This window comes from Chelonia mydas, chromosome 16 (assembly GCF_015237465.2).
Source record: "Chelonia mydas isolate rCheMyd1 chromosome 16, rCheMyd1.pri.v2, whole genome shotgun sequence".
Lineage (NCBI taxonomy): Eukaryota > Metazoa > Chordata > Testudines > Cheloniidae > Chelonia > Chelonia mydas.
Window position 1 is genome coordinate 25,282,724 of NC_057857.1, and position 17,944 is coordinate 25,300,667.

Below are 17,944 nucleotides of genomic sequence, written 5' to 3' on the forward strand. Positions count from 1 at the left end.
CTCAACAAGATAGGGTTCTGGAAGCCCAAGCTGGCAGGGAAAATGGGCTCAGAGGTAATTTCAACACATCAGGTGACAGTCCCAAGGGGGTCTCTGTGACCAGACCCGTCACAGGGGGGACATTGCTGGCATAGCTATGTATGTCAGCATTGTGGTTTTTTTAATACTCCTGACCAACATTGCTATGCTGACAAAACTTTGTAGTGTAGATTTAGCCAAAGTCACTTTCTCCATATGGTGTCCTGTCTGCAGTGTACCTGATTCTCAGAAGGACTGAGCACTGCAGCTAAATTGAAGTCATTGTGAAATGTGGGTACTCAGCACCCCTGAAATAGAAGATCATTTTCATAGTTTTCTTAATTCCTGTAACTGGTTAACTAATAAATGTTAACGTGTATTAATTCTCAGTGTGAGGGCCTCCAAATTCACCTGCATTTGCTGGGCTATAGAGGAACTTGTGAAGGTAGATTGCTTGCATTGTGTCTTGTAAGGAGCACCCTAATTTTAAGTTGTTTTTCTGATTTGGAGATGATGTTATTACCAAGAGTATTAAGTCATTACTGGCCCTTTTTCATGGTGAGGATAAAGAAATAGTAGATGAAAAAGACACACAAGAACAGTGAAGGTACTCACTATGAACCTATACGGGAAATAGGATTCAAAGTATATCGTGACATTATCAGTATCCTGTCATTGTCATGCTCCTGTGGTTGCCAGCGAAACTGCATGCATGCATGCATAGCTTTACCCTATTACAGCTAAGCAGTGGAGTACTTTTATGTTTAGATTTTTATTAGGTATATGCTGAAGTAAATAGTATTGTTCTATCTCTTCCCCAAAAATGTGCAAATAAAGGTGTGATGTGTCACCATTTATGGCATGGCTGGTACTCGAGTGCTGAAAATCGACTGTTATGTCTCTGCCATTGCTTCTCCTTTGGTTAAGGAACAACTCAGTTATGTGAGGTCAGAGTAAAACACATAATCCATTTTGTATAAACTCCTTGAATCCTAGTGTCAGAGTTCATCCAACATACTCAGCTTGCCATTCAAATCTTCCAACACCAACACATAGTCCAGTTCCAGCAAAAGATCAGAAAATAAACTGTAAAATGTTTCCATAAAAATCAAGCAGTCCCCACTGAAACAATAAAGAACTCTAGAATAGTAAGTAAAAGCTCTTTCTCAAAAGTGAACAAAGTTGAGATCAAAAGAATGAACATATAGAAAATTATAAAGCAAGAATTAACAATTGTTGGAACGTTTTCACAATCCTAGAGCCACAGGCACAGAGGATAAAGTCCCATTTCAAGACTCCAGTAATACCATCTGGTTATTCCCCCTCATTACAGGGAATTCCCAGATGATAGATGTTTGTTATGACGTGATTAAAATAACACTCTGGGAGGCTAACCAGTTGTACAAGAATCTTCTCCAAAATTCCTTCAGCCACAGCAGAAACATGCTGTGGGTTTTATTACTGTAACTTCCTCCGCATTGCAAGGCTTTTGAAAGAAGCATGTCATTTTCTAGATACTGAGGTCCTGCTGATGGGAATAAACAATGCCATCTCCTCCCTCAATGGAGAAGAATGTTTCATATCCACCTTGAAGCCTGTTGCTACAGAGATTTACAAGTATTGTTTAATGGCAATGGGCTATAAATTATAGAGCATGGAACAGAACCCTTTGCAAAATAGCAGCCATGTTTGTTTTGTTACCATTGGAGTCTTTCATCTGATTGGTTAACTTAGCCCCTCACTTTCTTACACGAATAAGATTTGGGTGATTTATGAACTCAGTGCTCTTTTACCCATTCGCATCTCAGTTTGAGAGAAAGTTCAGCAGTGCTATGCTCATGGGGGGAAGCATTTGGCAATATTAACTGTATGAAATTGGCTCATTGTAGTTGTTGCTTATGCTTTCAAATGTTTCCTTTTTAATCGCATGTTCAGCTACTTATATTTAAAAAATAAAAAAAACTGTTTGTCTAAACTGAATTTGATTTACCAGTAACCTCACTCAAATCTCAAAGCTGCAGTTTCAAAGGATATCAGAACTGTTCTAGGTTTTCAGTAAGCTTGGCTGCAGAAAAAAGGAATACTCTATTTGTTATTTTATGCTCCATGTTTTTCAAATATATTTGAAGAAGCCACTGAAAAAACACTTTGTTTCCCTCTCAAACTGAAAGGAATGGAAGAAGAATTCATTATTGCAAATTTTCTTTTCTATGGATCTTTACTTCCAAAATCTGTTTCTGGGTCTCAGAGTGATGATTTGTGGTATTTGCCTTCAGATATCTTTTGAAGTTCACTTATGTGCTGGTGTCTTCACTTTTTGCCGATTTAGCTATATTAGATCAGATCTCTTAACTCAGCTAGACAGTGTGGTCACATGGTCAGTGTCAGTCAAACCAAAAATCCAACAACTGCATGAAGAATCATACAGGAGCCTGGTACATAAAAGAAACTTTGTTTAATAGTGTGGCCTCTTGTCATGTATGCTAAAAACATAAAGTTCATATTACAAGGTGATCCTTCAGTGTAACATAGCCTCCTGGAACCAGGAAATATGCAGCCCTTTGTAATATTCTTATCCCAATGGGGTATTTTAAAAAAGGTTAGTCTATCAGTCTTTAGCCTAAATTGTAGAAGAAGGTAAATGTATGGATTATCTGTACAACAGCAACAAAAATGGGAAGTTAGATGACAGAGATGTATGAACAGATTCATAGATAAGACCAGAACAGACCATTATGATGATCTAGTCTGACTTCCTTACAACCTGAATTTAAGTCCTACTTGAATTTGAGAATATCTTTTAGAATAACATTCAATCTTGATTTAAAATTTCCCATGATGGAGAATCAATCACAACCCTTGGTAACTTGTTCCAATAGTTAATTATTCTCACTGTTAAAAAATTGTGCCTTATTTCTAATTTGATTTTTGTCTAGCTTCAGCTTCTAGCCATTGAATCTTGTTATACCCTTTGCCTGCTAGATTAAAGAGCCCTTGATCATCCAAATGCTGTTCTCCATGCAGGTGCTCATAGATCAGGGGTGGGCAAACTACGACCCGGGGGCCACATCCGGCCCTCCAAACGTTTTAATCTGGCCCTTGTGCTCCCATTGGGGAGCAGGGTCCGGTGTGTGCCCCGCTCCAGTTGGGGAGTGGGGTTGCCCCGCTCCGCGCGGCTCCCAGAAGCAGCAGCAGCAGGTCCCCCTCCTGCTCCTACGCGTAGCCAGGGGGTGCTGCATGCTGACCCTGCCTCAAGCACTGCCCCTGCAGCTCCCATTGGCCAGGAACCACAGCCAATGGAAGCTGCAGGGGTGGCGCACAGAGCCGCCTGGCTGCCCCTATGCTTAGGAGCAGGAGCGGGGACATGCCGCTGCTTCTGGGAGGTGCTTGAGGTAAGCGCTCCCCAGAGCCTGCACCCCTGACCCCCTCCCTTGCCCCAAACCCCTGCACCACCCCGATCCCCCTCCCACCCTCCAAACCCCTTGCTTCCAGGCCAGAGCACCCTCCTGCACCCCCAACCCTTCATCTACAGCCCTTACCCCCCCCCTTGCACCCCAACCTCCAGCCCCAGCCCAGAGCCCCCTCCTGCATCCTGAACTCCTCATTTCTGGCCCCACCCCAGAGCCCACACCCCCAGCCGGAGCCCTCATCTTCTCCTACACCCCAGCCCCCAATTCCATGAGCATTCATGGCCCACCATACAATTTCCATACACAGATGTGGCCCTCAGGTCAAAAAGTTTGCCCACCCCTGCCATAGATTGATCAAGCCACCCCTTAACCTTCTCTTAGTTACATTTAACAGATTGAACTCTGTCAATCTAGCTCTGTAAAGCATATTTTCAAATCCTTTGATCATTCGCATGGCTCTTCTCTGAACTCTCTCCAATTTATTAAAATCCTTCTTGAATTGTGGACACCAGAACTGGCTACAGTATTCCAATAGCAATTCACTAGTACCAAATACAAAGGGTAATATAACCTTCCTGGGCAGCAGTCTCCTTTTTATACAATCAAGGGTCTCATTAGCTCTTTTGGCCACGGCATCACACATGCGAGCTCATGTTCATGTGATTACCCACCATGACCCCCCCCCCCCCATTTCTTTTCAGAGTCACTGCTGCTCAAAATAGAGTCCCTCATTCTGTAAGTATGGCCTACATCTGTGGTTCTTAGATGTATAATTTTACATTTGGCCATATTAAAATCATATTGTTTGCTTGCGCCCAGCTTACCAAGCAATCCTGATCACTCTGTATCAGTGACTTCTCCTCTATATTATTTACCACTCCCCAATTTTTGTGTAAACTGCAAATTGTATTAGTAATCATTTTATATTTTCTTTCAGGACATTGTTAAAAGTACTAAATAGCGCAGGGCTAAGAACCGATACTTGTGGGACTCCACTAGACGCACCACCTACCACCACCACTAGAAGCACTACACCTACCAGCGGTTCTCAAATTTCATTGCATTGTGACCCTCTTCTGGTGACAAAATTACTACGTGACCCCAGGGGGAGGTGCCCAAGCTCTGCTATCCCGGGTGGAAGGAGGCGAGGCCGGAGCCCGAACCCCACCACCCCAGGCAGAGAGAGAGGGGGCTGGAGCCCAAGCCCTGCTGACTCAGATGGGGAGAGAGAGGGCTAGAGCCTGAGCCCCACTGCCTAAGCCCCACTGCCCCAGGTGGGGGTTCAGCTTTAGCTCCGGGTCCCAGCAAGTAACAAATGCTGGCTCTGGCGATTCCATTAAAATGGGGTCGTGACCCACTTGGGGGTCCCAACCCACAGTTTGAAAATGGCTAGATGATGTTTTCCCATGTACAACTACATTCTGAGACCTATCAGTTAGCCAATTTTTAATCCATTTAACGTGCACTTTGTTGATTTTTTATTTGTTCCAGTTTCTTGATCAAACTACTGTATGATACCAAATAAAATGCCTGACATAAATCTAAGTTAAGTACGTCAATGCTATTATCTTTATCAAGCAATCTCATAAAAAAATCAAATTTGACAAGATCTTTTTTTCCAATAATTCATGTTCATTAGCATTAGTTATATTTCCTTTATTTAATTCTTTTTTAATTATGTCCCTTATCAGCCTTTCTATTATTTTGCCTGGGATCAGTGTTTAGGTGACAGGCCTATAATTACCCAGGTTATCCCATTTACCATTTTTAAATATTGACACTACATTAGCTTTCTTCCAGACTTCTGGAACTTCCCCAATGTTCCACGACTTAGTGAGAATCAACATTAGCAATCCAAACAGCTCCTAGGCCAAAGCTTTTAAAGTTCTTAGATGCAAGTTAGCCAGATCTGCTGATTTTAAAATGTCAAACTTTATTAACTACTGTTTAACATCCTCCTAAGTCACTCCTGGAGTGGAAAGTGTTTCATCTTCATGTGATATGACTACATCATTTGGCTTTTTTCCAAATAGAGAACAGAAATGTACATTGGAAAACATAATCCCAACTATAAATATAAAATGATGGGGTCTAAATTAGCTGTTACCACTCAAGAAAGAGATCTTGGAGTCATTTGGATAGTTCTCTGAAAACATCCACTCAATGTGCAGCAGCCGTCAAAAAAGCGAACAACATATTGGGAATCATTACGAAAGGGATAAATAATAAGATAGAAAATATCATATTGCCTCTATATAAATCCATGGTATGCCCACATCTTGAATACTGCGTGCAGATGTGGTCACCTCATCTCAAAAAAGATATATTGGAATTGGAAAAGGTTCAGAAAAGGGCAACAAAAATTATTAGGGGTATGGAACGGCTGCCGTATGAGAAGAGATTAATAAGGCTGGGACTTTTCAGCTTGGAAAAGAGACGAGTAAGGGGGGATATGATAGAGGTCTATAAAATCATGACTGGTGTGGAGAAAGTAAATAAGGAAGTGTTATTTACTCCTTCTCATAACACAAGAACTAGGGGTCACCAAATGAAATTAATAGGCAGCAGGTTTAAAACCAGCAAAAGGAAGTATTTCTTCACACAACGCACAGTGAACCTGTGGATCACTGTGGCAGAGGATGTTGTGAAGGCCAAGACTATAACAGGGTTAAAAAAAGAACTAGGTCAATTCATGGAGGATAGGTTCATCAGTGGCTATTAGCCAGGATGGGTAGGGATGGTCTCCCTAGCCTCTGTTTACTAGAAACTGGGAATGAGTGACAGCGGATGGATCACTTGATGATTACCTGTTCATTCTCTCTGGGGCACCTGGCAATGGCCACTGTTGGAAGACAGGATACTGGGCTACATGGACCTTTGGTCTGACCCAGTATGGCTGTTCGTATGTTCTTATATTCTTAAATATTTATTGAATACTTCTGCCTTTTCTGCATTATTATTGACAATTCTACCATTTCTATCTAATACAATTTTTAGGATTCTTTTTGTCCCTAATATAATTTTTAAACTCCTTATAGTCCATAGATTTCTCCTTGTGTCCTTTTGCTTCTCTTATTAATTTTCTACAATTCCTAGCAACTGATTTATATTCATTACTCTCAACTTCCCCTTAACTTGCCTCAGATGTTTCTTGTGACCCTCAATGTAGCCTCTCTCCCCTCCTAGAGGCAAGGGTTACAGCTTACTGAGTCACCTTCATCATTGGCCAGTCAACGGGTTTTGTGTAAGAACCCTCTTTAGTCCCGGTCTTCCTTCTTGGGTGGGGGGGGGAGGGAACCCAGGCCCACCCTCTTCTCCGTGTTCCAGCCCAGGAACCCTAATTGGCAGCGGCAACAGGTTGTTTTCCTATACTTCTGGAGCTATAGCCCTTCCCTGGGCTACTTCCCCAACTGTCCCTCCTAGCACCCTCCTCAGTACCTGACCACACTTGTTCTCCCAGCTCTTTTACTGCACACCTTCTTTCTCCCAGTCTTCCCACAACACACCTTCTTACTCCCAGCTCCTACCAGCCAGCCTCTCTGAAGGGACTTCCTTTTAAATTAGTCCCAGCTGGTTCTAAATGGGCTTCAGGTGATCTGATTAGCCTGTTTCCCTTGATTGCTTCTAATCAGTTCTTAGTTGGTTCCAGGTGTCTTATGGAGTTTGCCTGACTTAATTGCTTCTAGCACCTTCCTGCCTGCTCTGGGGTAGCCCCTGCCCTGGTCACTCAGGGAACAGAAAACTATTCATCCAGTGTCCAGTGTGTTTTCCTTCTGCCAGACTCCCGCACCCAACCGGTCTGGGTCTATCACATTGCTTTCATTTGCCCACTAAACCGGGTTGATTTTTTTTTTAACCAGTGTGGCATTCTTTCTCAATTGTGGCTTTTGGGCATCTAGTAAAATGTTCGTAAACAGTTCAGAATTATCATTCACATTTTTCTGTTTAAATTCTCTCTCCCAACTGATCTGGCTCATAATTGTTTTTATCTTTGTGAAATCAATCCCTTTTAATGTATCAAGTATATATTTTACTGGTTTGGACAATATTCTGTTTTCACAGTACAGTGTGATCAAGTCATGATCACTTGTACCTAGGCTACCACTATTTTTTAGATCCATGATCAATCCTTTATCTGTCAAGATGAGGTCTAATATAGAATTCACGTATGCTGGATGCAACGTTTTCTGAGTTAGGAAATGATCATTTATAATATATAGAAATTGCAACAACAATTTAGTACTGGTAGCATGGGACCTCCATCATGTGTCACTAAGTTGGAAGTCCCCCATGATAACTTTTTTTTAACCTACACATTATAAGTAGGTGCTTAAAAAGACAGTTATCCTGTTCTCTAATGTGATTTGGTGGTCTGTATCAGACACCAACTAGTAGCCCATCTCGTGCTTTATCTGTTACGACATTGAGCCATAAGCATTTAAGATCATTTTCTTCCAAGTTGTCAGTGAGTTGGAAGCAGGTAATCATTTTTGACATAGTGTGTCACTCCTCCAACCCTTTTCTCTATTTGATCCTTCCTAAATAGGATATAACCATTGTGACAGGGTCGGGCTAGATGGCTATAGGAGAGTAATAGAAGGCAGATATATTAGCCCCAGGCTAAGTAGGTCCCTTTTCCCTGGGTAAGGTAACAGGGAAGGTTCCAGAACAATCAGGAACCTTCTGGAGACAATTAAGACAGGTTAATTATAACACCTGCATCCAATTAAGAAGCTGCTAGACTCAATTAAGGCAGGCTAATCAGGGCACCTGGGTTTTAAAAAGGAGCTCACTTCAGTTTGTGGTGTGCGTGTGAGGAGCTGGGAGCAAGAGATACTAGGAGCTGAGAGTGAGAAAGCGGACTGTTGGAGGACTGAGGTGTACAAGCATTATCAGACATCAGGAGAAAGGTCCTGTGGTGAGGATAAAGAAGGTTTTGGGAGGAGGCCATGGGGAAGTAGCCCAGGGAGTTGTAGCTGTTGCACAGTTGTTCTAGGAGGCACTCTAGACAGCTGCATTCCACAGGGCCCTGAGCTGGAATCCGGAGTAGATGGCGGGCCCGGGTTCCCCCCAAATCCTCCCAACTCCTGGTCAGACACAGGAGGAGTCGACCTGGACTGTGAATTCGGAAAAACGGCCAAGCTGAGGGCTGCCGTGAAGCTCCAAGGCGAGCAAATCCACCAATAAGCGCAAGACCCACCAAGGTAGAGCAGGAACTTTGGTCACACCATTGATTTTAACATTCCAATCATGCAGATCTTCCCCCTAAGTTTCAGTAGTATGAAGTAGGTCAAATTTATGCTCATAATTGCATAATTCCAATTCTTCTTCTTTACTACCCATGCTCCTAGCTTTGGTGTATAATTAAATAAAATGTTTCTTTTCTTCATGTCCACTGGTGTCTTGATTAATTATGTGCTTTATTGTGTGCTAAATGGATGCTCCTTTGTTTCCTCTTTTTATCCTGCTCTTTTATTATTAGTTTAACACCCTCCTGACTACTCGTAGACTTTAAGGTCAGAAGGGACCATCGTGATCATCTAGTCTGACCTCCTGCACATTGCAGGCTACAGAACCTCACCCACCCTCTCCTTTAATATATCCCTAACCATGGATGAGTTACTGAAGTCCTCAAATCGTGATTTAAAGACTTCAAGTTACAGAGAATTCACCATGTACACTAGTTTAAACCTGCAAGTGACCCATGCTGCAGAGGAAGGCAACACCCCCCCATCCCTAGTCTCTGTCAAACTGTTACAGGGGGAAATTCCTTCCTGATCCCAAATATGCGATCAATTAGACCTGAGCATGTGGCAAGACCCACCAGGCAGGTACCTGGGAAAGAATTATCTGTAGTAATTCAGAGTCCTGCCCATCTATAGTCCCATCTCCAGTCGTTGGGCATTTTTGCTACTGGCAGTTGCCAATGGGCCGCATGCCATTGTAGGCTGTCCCATCATACCAGCCCCTCTATAAACTTATCAAGTTCAGTCTTGAAGCCAGTTAGTTTTTTTGTCCCCACTGCTCCCAGGCTGTCCCCCAGGAAATTGGTTCTCCTTCTACTGAGATGGAGGCCATCCAAACCGTGAAGCCCCCTCTCTACACAGAAGATGGACCAAGTATTCCACAAAACCAAAACCTTCTGTCTTAACATCAGTTAACTAGCCAGCGATTTACTTCCAGAATCTTTTGCCTTCTGTCTTCCTTTGCTTGTAGGACAGGAAGGATCTCCAAGAAGATCACTTGGACATTCTTCTGCTTCAGCACCATTCTGCATTCCTTGATGTCATCTTTAAACTGTAAAGTACCCTGTAACACAGTGTCATTACTGCTGTGATATGCACCATTACCAGAGGAACTTTGCCTGCCAGCTTCAGTAACATCTCTAATCTTAGAGTGATGTCTCATGTCTTGGTTCTGGAAAGCAGTACACCACCCTGTTGTCCGCCTGTTCCTTGCAGAACATTCTTTCCATTCTTCTTAGCATAAAATCCTCTTCAAGGGTCATCTGTCTTCCATGGATGGTTGAAGATCCACTTAAAATTGAAAACTGAATCACTGTTGTAGGATTACCTTAAACTCTGGCTGCTGGGTCGCACTATCCTAAGAGGGGAAGAGGACTTAGAGGGACTCTGGCCCTCAGGTCACACTGCTTTAGGAGCGCACTGCAGAGACTCTGGCCACTAGACCACGGTATCCCACCAGAGGAAGAGAGTTTTGGGAGACTCTGGCCATTGAGCCACACTGCTTTAGGAGCGTACTATAGGGACTCTGGCCGCTAGGCCGTGCTATCCCATCAGGGGAAGAAGGTTTAGAGGGACTCTGGCCATTGGGCCAAACAGCCCTGACTACCGGGGAGGTTGTGAAACCGGCGTAGAAGCCGGGAGGTGGGGTTAACCTCCACCCCACCCCCGGAATCAAAGGGGTTGACGAGGTACAAAACCCACCACAATATCTCTTAGTCTCTTAGGTGGATTTAAAGGGCAGAAGTTAACTTTAGGAATCCTGGACCTGTTTTGTCATGAAGCTAAATAAATAAATATATTTCAGATCAAACCAGACTTCCTACTTAAAATAAAATAATTAGTTTCTTCTGTTTACCTTTCTAACTTCAGTGAACGCTTTCACTACTGATGTGTCTAAAATCCTGTTTTCCAGATTATCCTTAAGAATTGAGCCAGGAAGCAGCTCTCCTCGACTGGTCTCCTCCAAGGAAGATCTTGCAGGTATAAAAAGTTGTTGTGAATATTTGAATCTCAACAATGTATCAATATTACATCTGTACTTACATAAATCATTCTCTCTAGTTTATGCAACTGGAGTTTCTAAGCTTGTTATGCCCATATAGTGAATCCAATTCACATCAGCATTCTGCCTAGGGATTCGTTGCATTTCAAATGGGAAAATTGCATTTTATTGTAATTAAATAGGTACGCTGAAAGAATTGTCAGAAAATCAATACCTCATTCTGAACTTCAGAGCATTGAGTGATGTAGATGATCCTAAAAATGTAATAGTTGTAGAACTGTCAGTGATGAATTTTTCAGTAGTGAGCACCTGACTTCAGTATATTTGTAATACCAAAAACAAGTGGTCACTTGGTAAAATAAATAGCCAATCAATTTAGAACAAATCACACAGCATGTAGTTAGTCTGGAATTCACTGCCATGAGTGGTCAGAATCAGATAGTGTGGCAGCATCATAGAAATAGCCAGATGATTGTATAACTGCTAATAACGATTGCAGGTGGTGAGCTACGATGCTCATCAGATATCATGCTCCAGTGGTCAAGAAGGAAGTTTTGCCTTTTCATCTGCAGTAGAATGGCAAATCCTATAATCTTTTTAAAAATAAGTAAAATCAAAACCTTTAGAAGTTGTTCTTCACTTGAAGAGATTGTAGATGGAGCATGCATTCAGCACTGTTTGGCTAATGGATTTATCGATCTCTAATTTCACATGAAACTGGAAAATGAGCATTTCTGAGGTTAGTGGTTAGCAAGCTCCACATTTTTAATAGCCAGTATACAAGCCAAGTAGGTATTTTCCTCTGTACTTTTGAGTAAAAGCACAGAGGTATTCCAGCTCTGTTTCCCTAGAGATAATCCCTGGGGCTGGCCAACACAGGTTGGCAAGGGTGCAGTACTGCTAACCAAGTTTGTCTCCCCACCAGCCTTGTCACCACATCATTCCTGCCAGGGACCAACGTGCCCAGTGGTATTACTCTGTGCTTCTTTGTCAGACTTGTTTCCATGGAGCAGTCCCCTAAGAGGTAGATTTCAGAGTAGCAGCCGTGTTAGTCTGTATCCGCAAAAAGAAAGTACTCCTTTTCTTTTTTCTAAGAGGTAGAGTATCTCTGACAGCTGAGCATTGATAAAGATTGCTAACTTATAAATAAGCATAATTTATCACTGAACACAAATGCTACATAAGGAATAGATAGAGTATTTGTACATGAAACAGAAATTGGATGGATTCAGTGTTTGTTACAAACGTGCTTTTTCATTTATACCTATCCAGTGAATAGAAATCAGGACTGTATCTCTTTCAGTGTGCTTGATTCAGTGCAGTAAATAATAAATTAAGTTCTCTACACATAGTTCTGTGTAAAGTAGCACATTAAACTAAGGAAGGGAGCTGTATCACCTCAGGAAAGGGTAAAGGAGTGTTGTGATAACTACCCAACACTATTATCTATCTATACAATAGAATTCATAAGAGATTTTGGCTGGAGTCTGTTTCCCCAATATACAGACATGCTTCCCCATTATCTAATAAGACTTGTTCGGAAGCAGAATGAAGATGGTAACCACACAATACAGGCTGTTGTCTCTTTTTGTCTTATGAAAGGATTTGATATAAGTGACTTGGGACAACTTGGATGTTTCATTATTTTATTTCTAAGTGCCCTGTTACCAGTTTTAAGGTAAAGTAACAACCTTCACAGCTACTAGATTCCATGTGGATCTGTGGGATTCAGTGGGAGCCTGGGTACAACACACTGCTTCCCTTGACTTGACTGAATAGACACTGAGGATATTATGATGCATAAAGTCATAGAAATGGAGCCTTGTTTTACCAAAACTAGGCAACATGTTTGATTAAAGGACCACTGTTGAGATTGGTTGGCCCAAAACGTGAACTTACCTTTTTATTGCTCATATGTTTCCAGAAACTGTCATTCTGTATGATGAGGGTTTGTGATTTGAGAGTAGTGGTTTGGAAAACAAATTCTTCAAAACCTGCTTGCCTTTATTTGATTAACCATGCAATAAGAAGCTTGTGTGTGCAGCCCAGCCCTCATGGACAATAAATAACTAGCGTGTGACTAAGTCCCCAGGAACAGCCCTATAATAACATATTGGTACATGGATGCAAGTGGGGGTAGGGAGATATGTAACCAGTTTTCAGTTTTGAGCATCTAAGCTTTTTCTAAACAGTGAGGGAAAATGCTTTTAAGAAACTGAAGTTTATCTTCCTATCTTGGCAGTGTCCTTTTAAAATATATAAGAGTCTTTGTAGATACAATGGTATTTAGTGTTCACTTGGGCTTCATCTTGTTAATATAGTGCTAGGATTCCAAGTAGATTGTAGGCTTAAATGTGTAATCTGGCTTTGTGTTGAAATATTTGGATTATCTTGACAAATGAGTTAATTTTTACTAAGGTAGCCCCAGAAGAAGCTATGTTCAGCTGAAATATAAACATAGAATCATAGAACTGGAAGGGACCTCAAGAAGTCTTCTGGTCCAGTCCCTTGCAGGACTAAGGATTATCTAGACCATCCCTGACAGGTGTTTGTCTAATCTGCTCTTAAAAATCATTCCACAACATCCCTAGGCAATTTATTCCAGTGTTTAGCTACCCTGACAGGAAGTTTTTCCTAATGTCCCACCTAAATCACCCTTGCTGCAATTTAAAGCATTCCTTCTTGTCCTATACCCAGAGGTTGAGGAGAATTTTCTCCCTCCTCCTTGTAACAACCTTTTATGTATTTGAAAACTGTTACCATTACCCCCCTCATTCTTCTCCAGACTAAACAAACCCAATTTTTTCGATCTTCCCTCGTAGGTCATGTTTTTTAGACCTTTAATCATTGTTGTTGCTCTTCTGTGGACTTTGTCCACATCTTTCCTGAAATGTGGCGCCCAGAACTGGACACAATACTCCAGTTGAGACCTAATCAGCCCAGAGTAGAGCAGAAGAATTACTTCTCGTGTCTTGCTTACAACACTTCTGCTAAGACATCCCTGAATGATGTTTGCTTTTTTTTTGTAACAGTGTTACACTGTTGACTCATATTTAGCTTGTGATCCACTGTGACCCCCAGATCCCTTTCTGCAGTACTCCTTCCTATTTTGTATGTGTGGAACCGATTGTTCCTTCTTAAGTGTAGTACTTTGCATTTGTCCTTATTCATCTTGCTTACTTCAGACCAATACTCCTGTTTGTCCAGACCATTTTGAATTTTAATCCTATCCTCCAAAGGACTAGCAACCTCTCCCAGCTTGGAATCGTCAGCAAATTTTGTAAGTGTACTCTCTATGTCATTATCTAAATTCATTGATGAAGATATTGAATAAAACTTCAACATTTGGGTTCCTAAAGTTAGGCACCTAATAAGTTGTCTGATTTTTCCGATGTGTACTGAGCACCCACAACTCTCACTGAAGTCAATAGACACTGCTCATACTTAGCAGCTCTGAAAATCAAACCAGATTTTTAGGTGATTTTGACCTCCTAGTTTGAAGGTGTTTTCCCATACTCAATTTCCCCAGTACAGTACCCTTGCTAATCACTGTGAAAAATCTGGTAGATTCAGAAAGAATTTCTGCATTGATATTGTGATATCTTAGGGATGATAAATTAGGCATCAGGTTTCAGTGTTGTATGAAGGAAAAAAAGGCCCATGTACTCTTGAACTGTATGTACAAAGACACCATATCACAGCATAAGGAGCCCTTTTCTGCATTACAGTGTTTTACTCTGGGGACCTCATTCCCAGAAAGATATTGACAAACTGTCAGAAATTCTTAAGTACAATAAAAATAGTTGCAGAGCTGGAGAAATTAATTTACATTAAGGCATTAATAGCTAAATCCATAAGGAAAGGCAGTTGTGAAAGTACCAGAAGTTGGAACATTTACAACTGAACTGGATAAAAAAAGTGTAAACATAAACTATAAAAGAATCCTGCACTAGCCATGGAATGTGGATGGTATGATCTAATAAGTGACTTTTCTAGATCAGCATTTGCCTCTTAGCCTTGAAACTAGAGCTAAAATAATTCATAATGAATAATTCATCTTCAAGAATTGCCTGCCCGAATCTTCTCCTGTGGGATGTGCATGCAACTTTGTTGTCGAGCCAAAAACTCTAGAAAACGAATAGACATTATGTGAGCTATGTGCATCCTCTCTCATGGGTTTGAATATTTAGACCTGAGATTTTATATTGAGCAATGGCCCCAACCCTCTATCAATCCCTGTTCAAACACTGTAGTTAGCAGCTGGTGAGCAGCAGAACCAACTGGTCTTTAGTCTGCACTTTGCTGCATCCTCTCAATAATTAGTGGAAGTGTAGTTGTTAGTTTTTTGTGTATTTTTAGGGCTGTCAAGCATTGAAAAAATTAATTGTGATAAATCACGCAATTAATCGCACTGTAAAACAATAGAATACCATTTATTTAAATATATTTGGATGTCTTCTACATTTTCAAATAAATTGTTTTCAATTATAACACAGAATACAAAGTGTGCAGTGCTCACTTTATATTTATTTTTGATTACAAGTATTTGCACTGTAAAAAACAAAAGAAAATAGTATATTTCAATTCACCTGATATAAGTACTGTAGTGCAATCTCTTTTTCATGAAAGTTGAACTTACAAATGTAGAATTATGTACAAAAAATGACTTGGTTCAAAAATAAAACAATGTAAAACTTTAGAGCCTACAAGTCCACTCGGTCCTACTTCAGCCAATCACTCAAACAAACAAGTTTGGTTACATTTGCAGGAGATAATGCTACCCGCTTCTTCTTTATAACGTCACCTGAAAGTGAGAACAGGCGTTCGCATGGCACTGTTATAATCAGCATCGCAAGATATTTACGTGCCAGATGCGCTAAAGATTCATATGTCCCTTCATGCTTCAACCACCATTCCAGAGGACATGCATCCATGCTGTTGACGGGTTCTGTTCGATAACGATCCAAAGCAGAGCTGACCGATGCATGTTCATTTTCATCATCTGAGTCAGATGCCTCCAGCAGAGGGTTGATTTTCTTTTTTGGTGATTCGGGTTCTGTAGTTTCCACATCGAAAAGTTGCTCTTTTAAGACTTCTGAAAGCATGTTCCACACCTCGTCCCTCTCAGATTTTGGAAGGAACTTCAGATTCTTAAACCTTGGGTCGAGTGCTGTACCTATTTTTAGAAATCTCACATTGGTACCTTCTTTGCGTTTTGTGAAATCTGCAGTGACAGTGTTCCTAAATCAAACATGTGCTGGGTCATCATCTGAGACTGTTATAACATGAAATATATGGCAGAATGCAGGTAAAACAAAACAGGAGACATACAGTTCTCCCGCAAGGAGTTCAGTCACAAATTTAATTAACGCACTATTTTTTTAACGAACATCACCAGCATGGAAGCATGTCCTCCGGAATGGTGGCTGAAGCATGAAGAGGCATCCAAATGTTTAGCATATGTGGCATGTCAATACCTTGCATTGCTGGCTACAAAAGTGCCATGCGAATGCCTGTCCTCACTTTCAGGTGACATTGTAAACAAGAAGCAGGCAGCATTATCTCCCGTAAATGTAAACAAACTTGTTTGTCTTAGCGATTGGATGAACAAGAAGTAGGACTGAGTGGACTTGTAGGCTCTAAAGTTTTACATTGTTTTGTTTTTGAGTGCAGTTGTGTAACAAAAAAAATCTACATTTGTAAGTTACACGTTCACAATAGAGATTGCACTACGGTACTTGTATGAGGTGTATTGAAAAATACTATTTATTTTGTTTATCATTTTTACAGTGCAAATATTTGTAATCAAAACTAATATAAAGTAAGTACTGTACACTTTGTATTCTGTGTTGTAATAGAAATCAATATATTTGAAAATGTAGAAAAACATCCACAATTATTTAATAAATTTCAGTTGGTATTCTATTGTTTAACAGTGCGATTAATCACAGTTAATTTTTTTAAGTTAATTGCGTGAGTTAACTGCAATTAATCGACAGCCTTAGTATTTTTTCATTATAGTTTTTTTTTTTTAAGTGTGGTGCTTTTTCACCACACTTGTTAGTTTTAAAGTCCCCACTTGGGCATGGTGCCAGTCGTATACCTTATTCATTGGCATCTTTGGACTGCTCTTGCTCCAATGTTAATGAAGCAGCCTGGGAAGAGTGAATACTCTCTTGGTGGTATCTATTCCAAAGTCTTATGCTGAAGCTTTCAGAGGCTTGGAACCATGGATTTAAAGACTTTTGAGGGAAAAATCAAAGCTGGTCAAGCAGGCAGGTGCTGCTAAGACTGCAGGTTCATTGAAGCTGACAAAACAAGAGGCATCCTAGATCTTTGCATCCCATTAGCCAGCCAGTCACAACTGGAACTGAAGAAAGAAGAATCTTTATCCAAAGGACTTTCTCTGCTGAGAGCAGCATTGCGCTTGGGAGCTGGTATGGATAATGTTTTCATATCAGATGTTCTCATTTTTCTGGAGGTCGTTACTCCAGTGCCATCATTCTGATTACCATCCACTCATTCTTTAAAACTAGAATTCAAGACTTAACTGACTGCCTGCCTGAGAATCTGATCTTCTAGTATACATAATGCTCCTCTGAATGAACAAGGAATGAAATGAATATTTTCTGTGTAATAGACTCTGCTTCCTCTGTGATGTTTATGCATAAGCTCCCATTCATGCTGTGTAGAGCTCTGCATATATATTAGTGAGCCATACTCCCTGTAATTTCCAGGTCAACTGAAGAATTTGGGTGTATTAAGTTAATACCACTTCATGGAATCATAGAATCATAGAAGATTAGGGTTGGAGAGACCTTAGGAGGTCATCTAGTCCAACCCCCCTGCTCAAAGCAGGACCAACCCCAACTAAATCATCCCAGCCAGGGCTTTGTCACGCTGGGCCTTAAAAACCTCTAAGGTCTAAAAGCTGGATAGAGAATAGGAATGCTGCATTTACAGTTTTCTAATTAGGTTATTCACTTTGGAAAATGAGGAGAAATATAAATATTTCTCTGAACCAGACTAAAAATCAGAACATGCAAATTATATTTACTGAAATAGTATCCATCATCTTGAAAGTTGTACTGTTTTAAGCTATCTTGATTTGCCAACTTTGTCTGTTCTTACCCAATAGTTGATGAGAGGAAGCAGACCTGATCTGATAAGTAGTTTTACATTCAGAATGACATTTATTATGATCAAAACCTAGACCACTGAGTGACTATGATGGGATATACAAACCCCACATTGGGCAACATGGGGTT

The 17,944-nt window shown here is 40.9% G+C and overlaps 1 protein-coding gene across 15 annotated transcripts in view; it reads left to right on the forward strand.

Annotated features, from left to right (window-relative positions):
• Positions 1-17,944, forward strand: part of RALGPS1 (Ral GEF with PH domain and SH3 binding motif 1) — a 375,247-nt gene that overhangs the window by 305,413 nt on the left and 51,890 nt on the right. For all 15 annotated transcript variants that reach the window (XM_037879494.2, XM_037879497.2, XM_037879496.2 and 12 more), the window contains one exon: positions 10,587-10,654. In XM_037879494.2, coding sequence (XP_037735422.1) covers positions 10,587-10,654 — 68 coding nt within the window. The remainder of the gene's footprint in view (positions 1-10,586; positions 10,655-17,944) is intronic.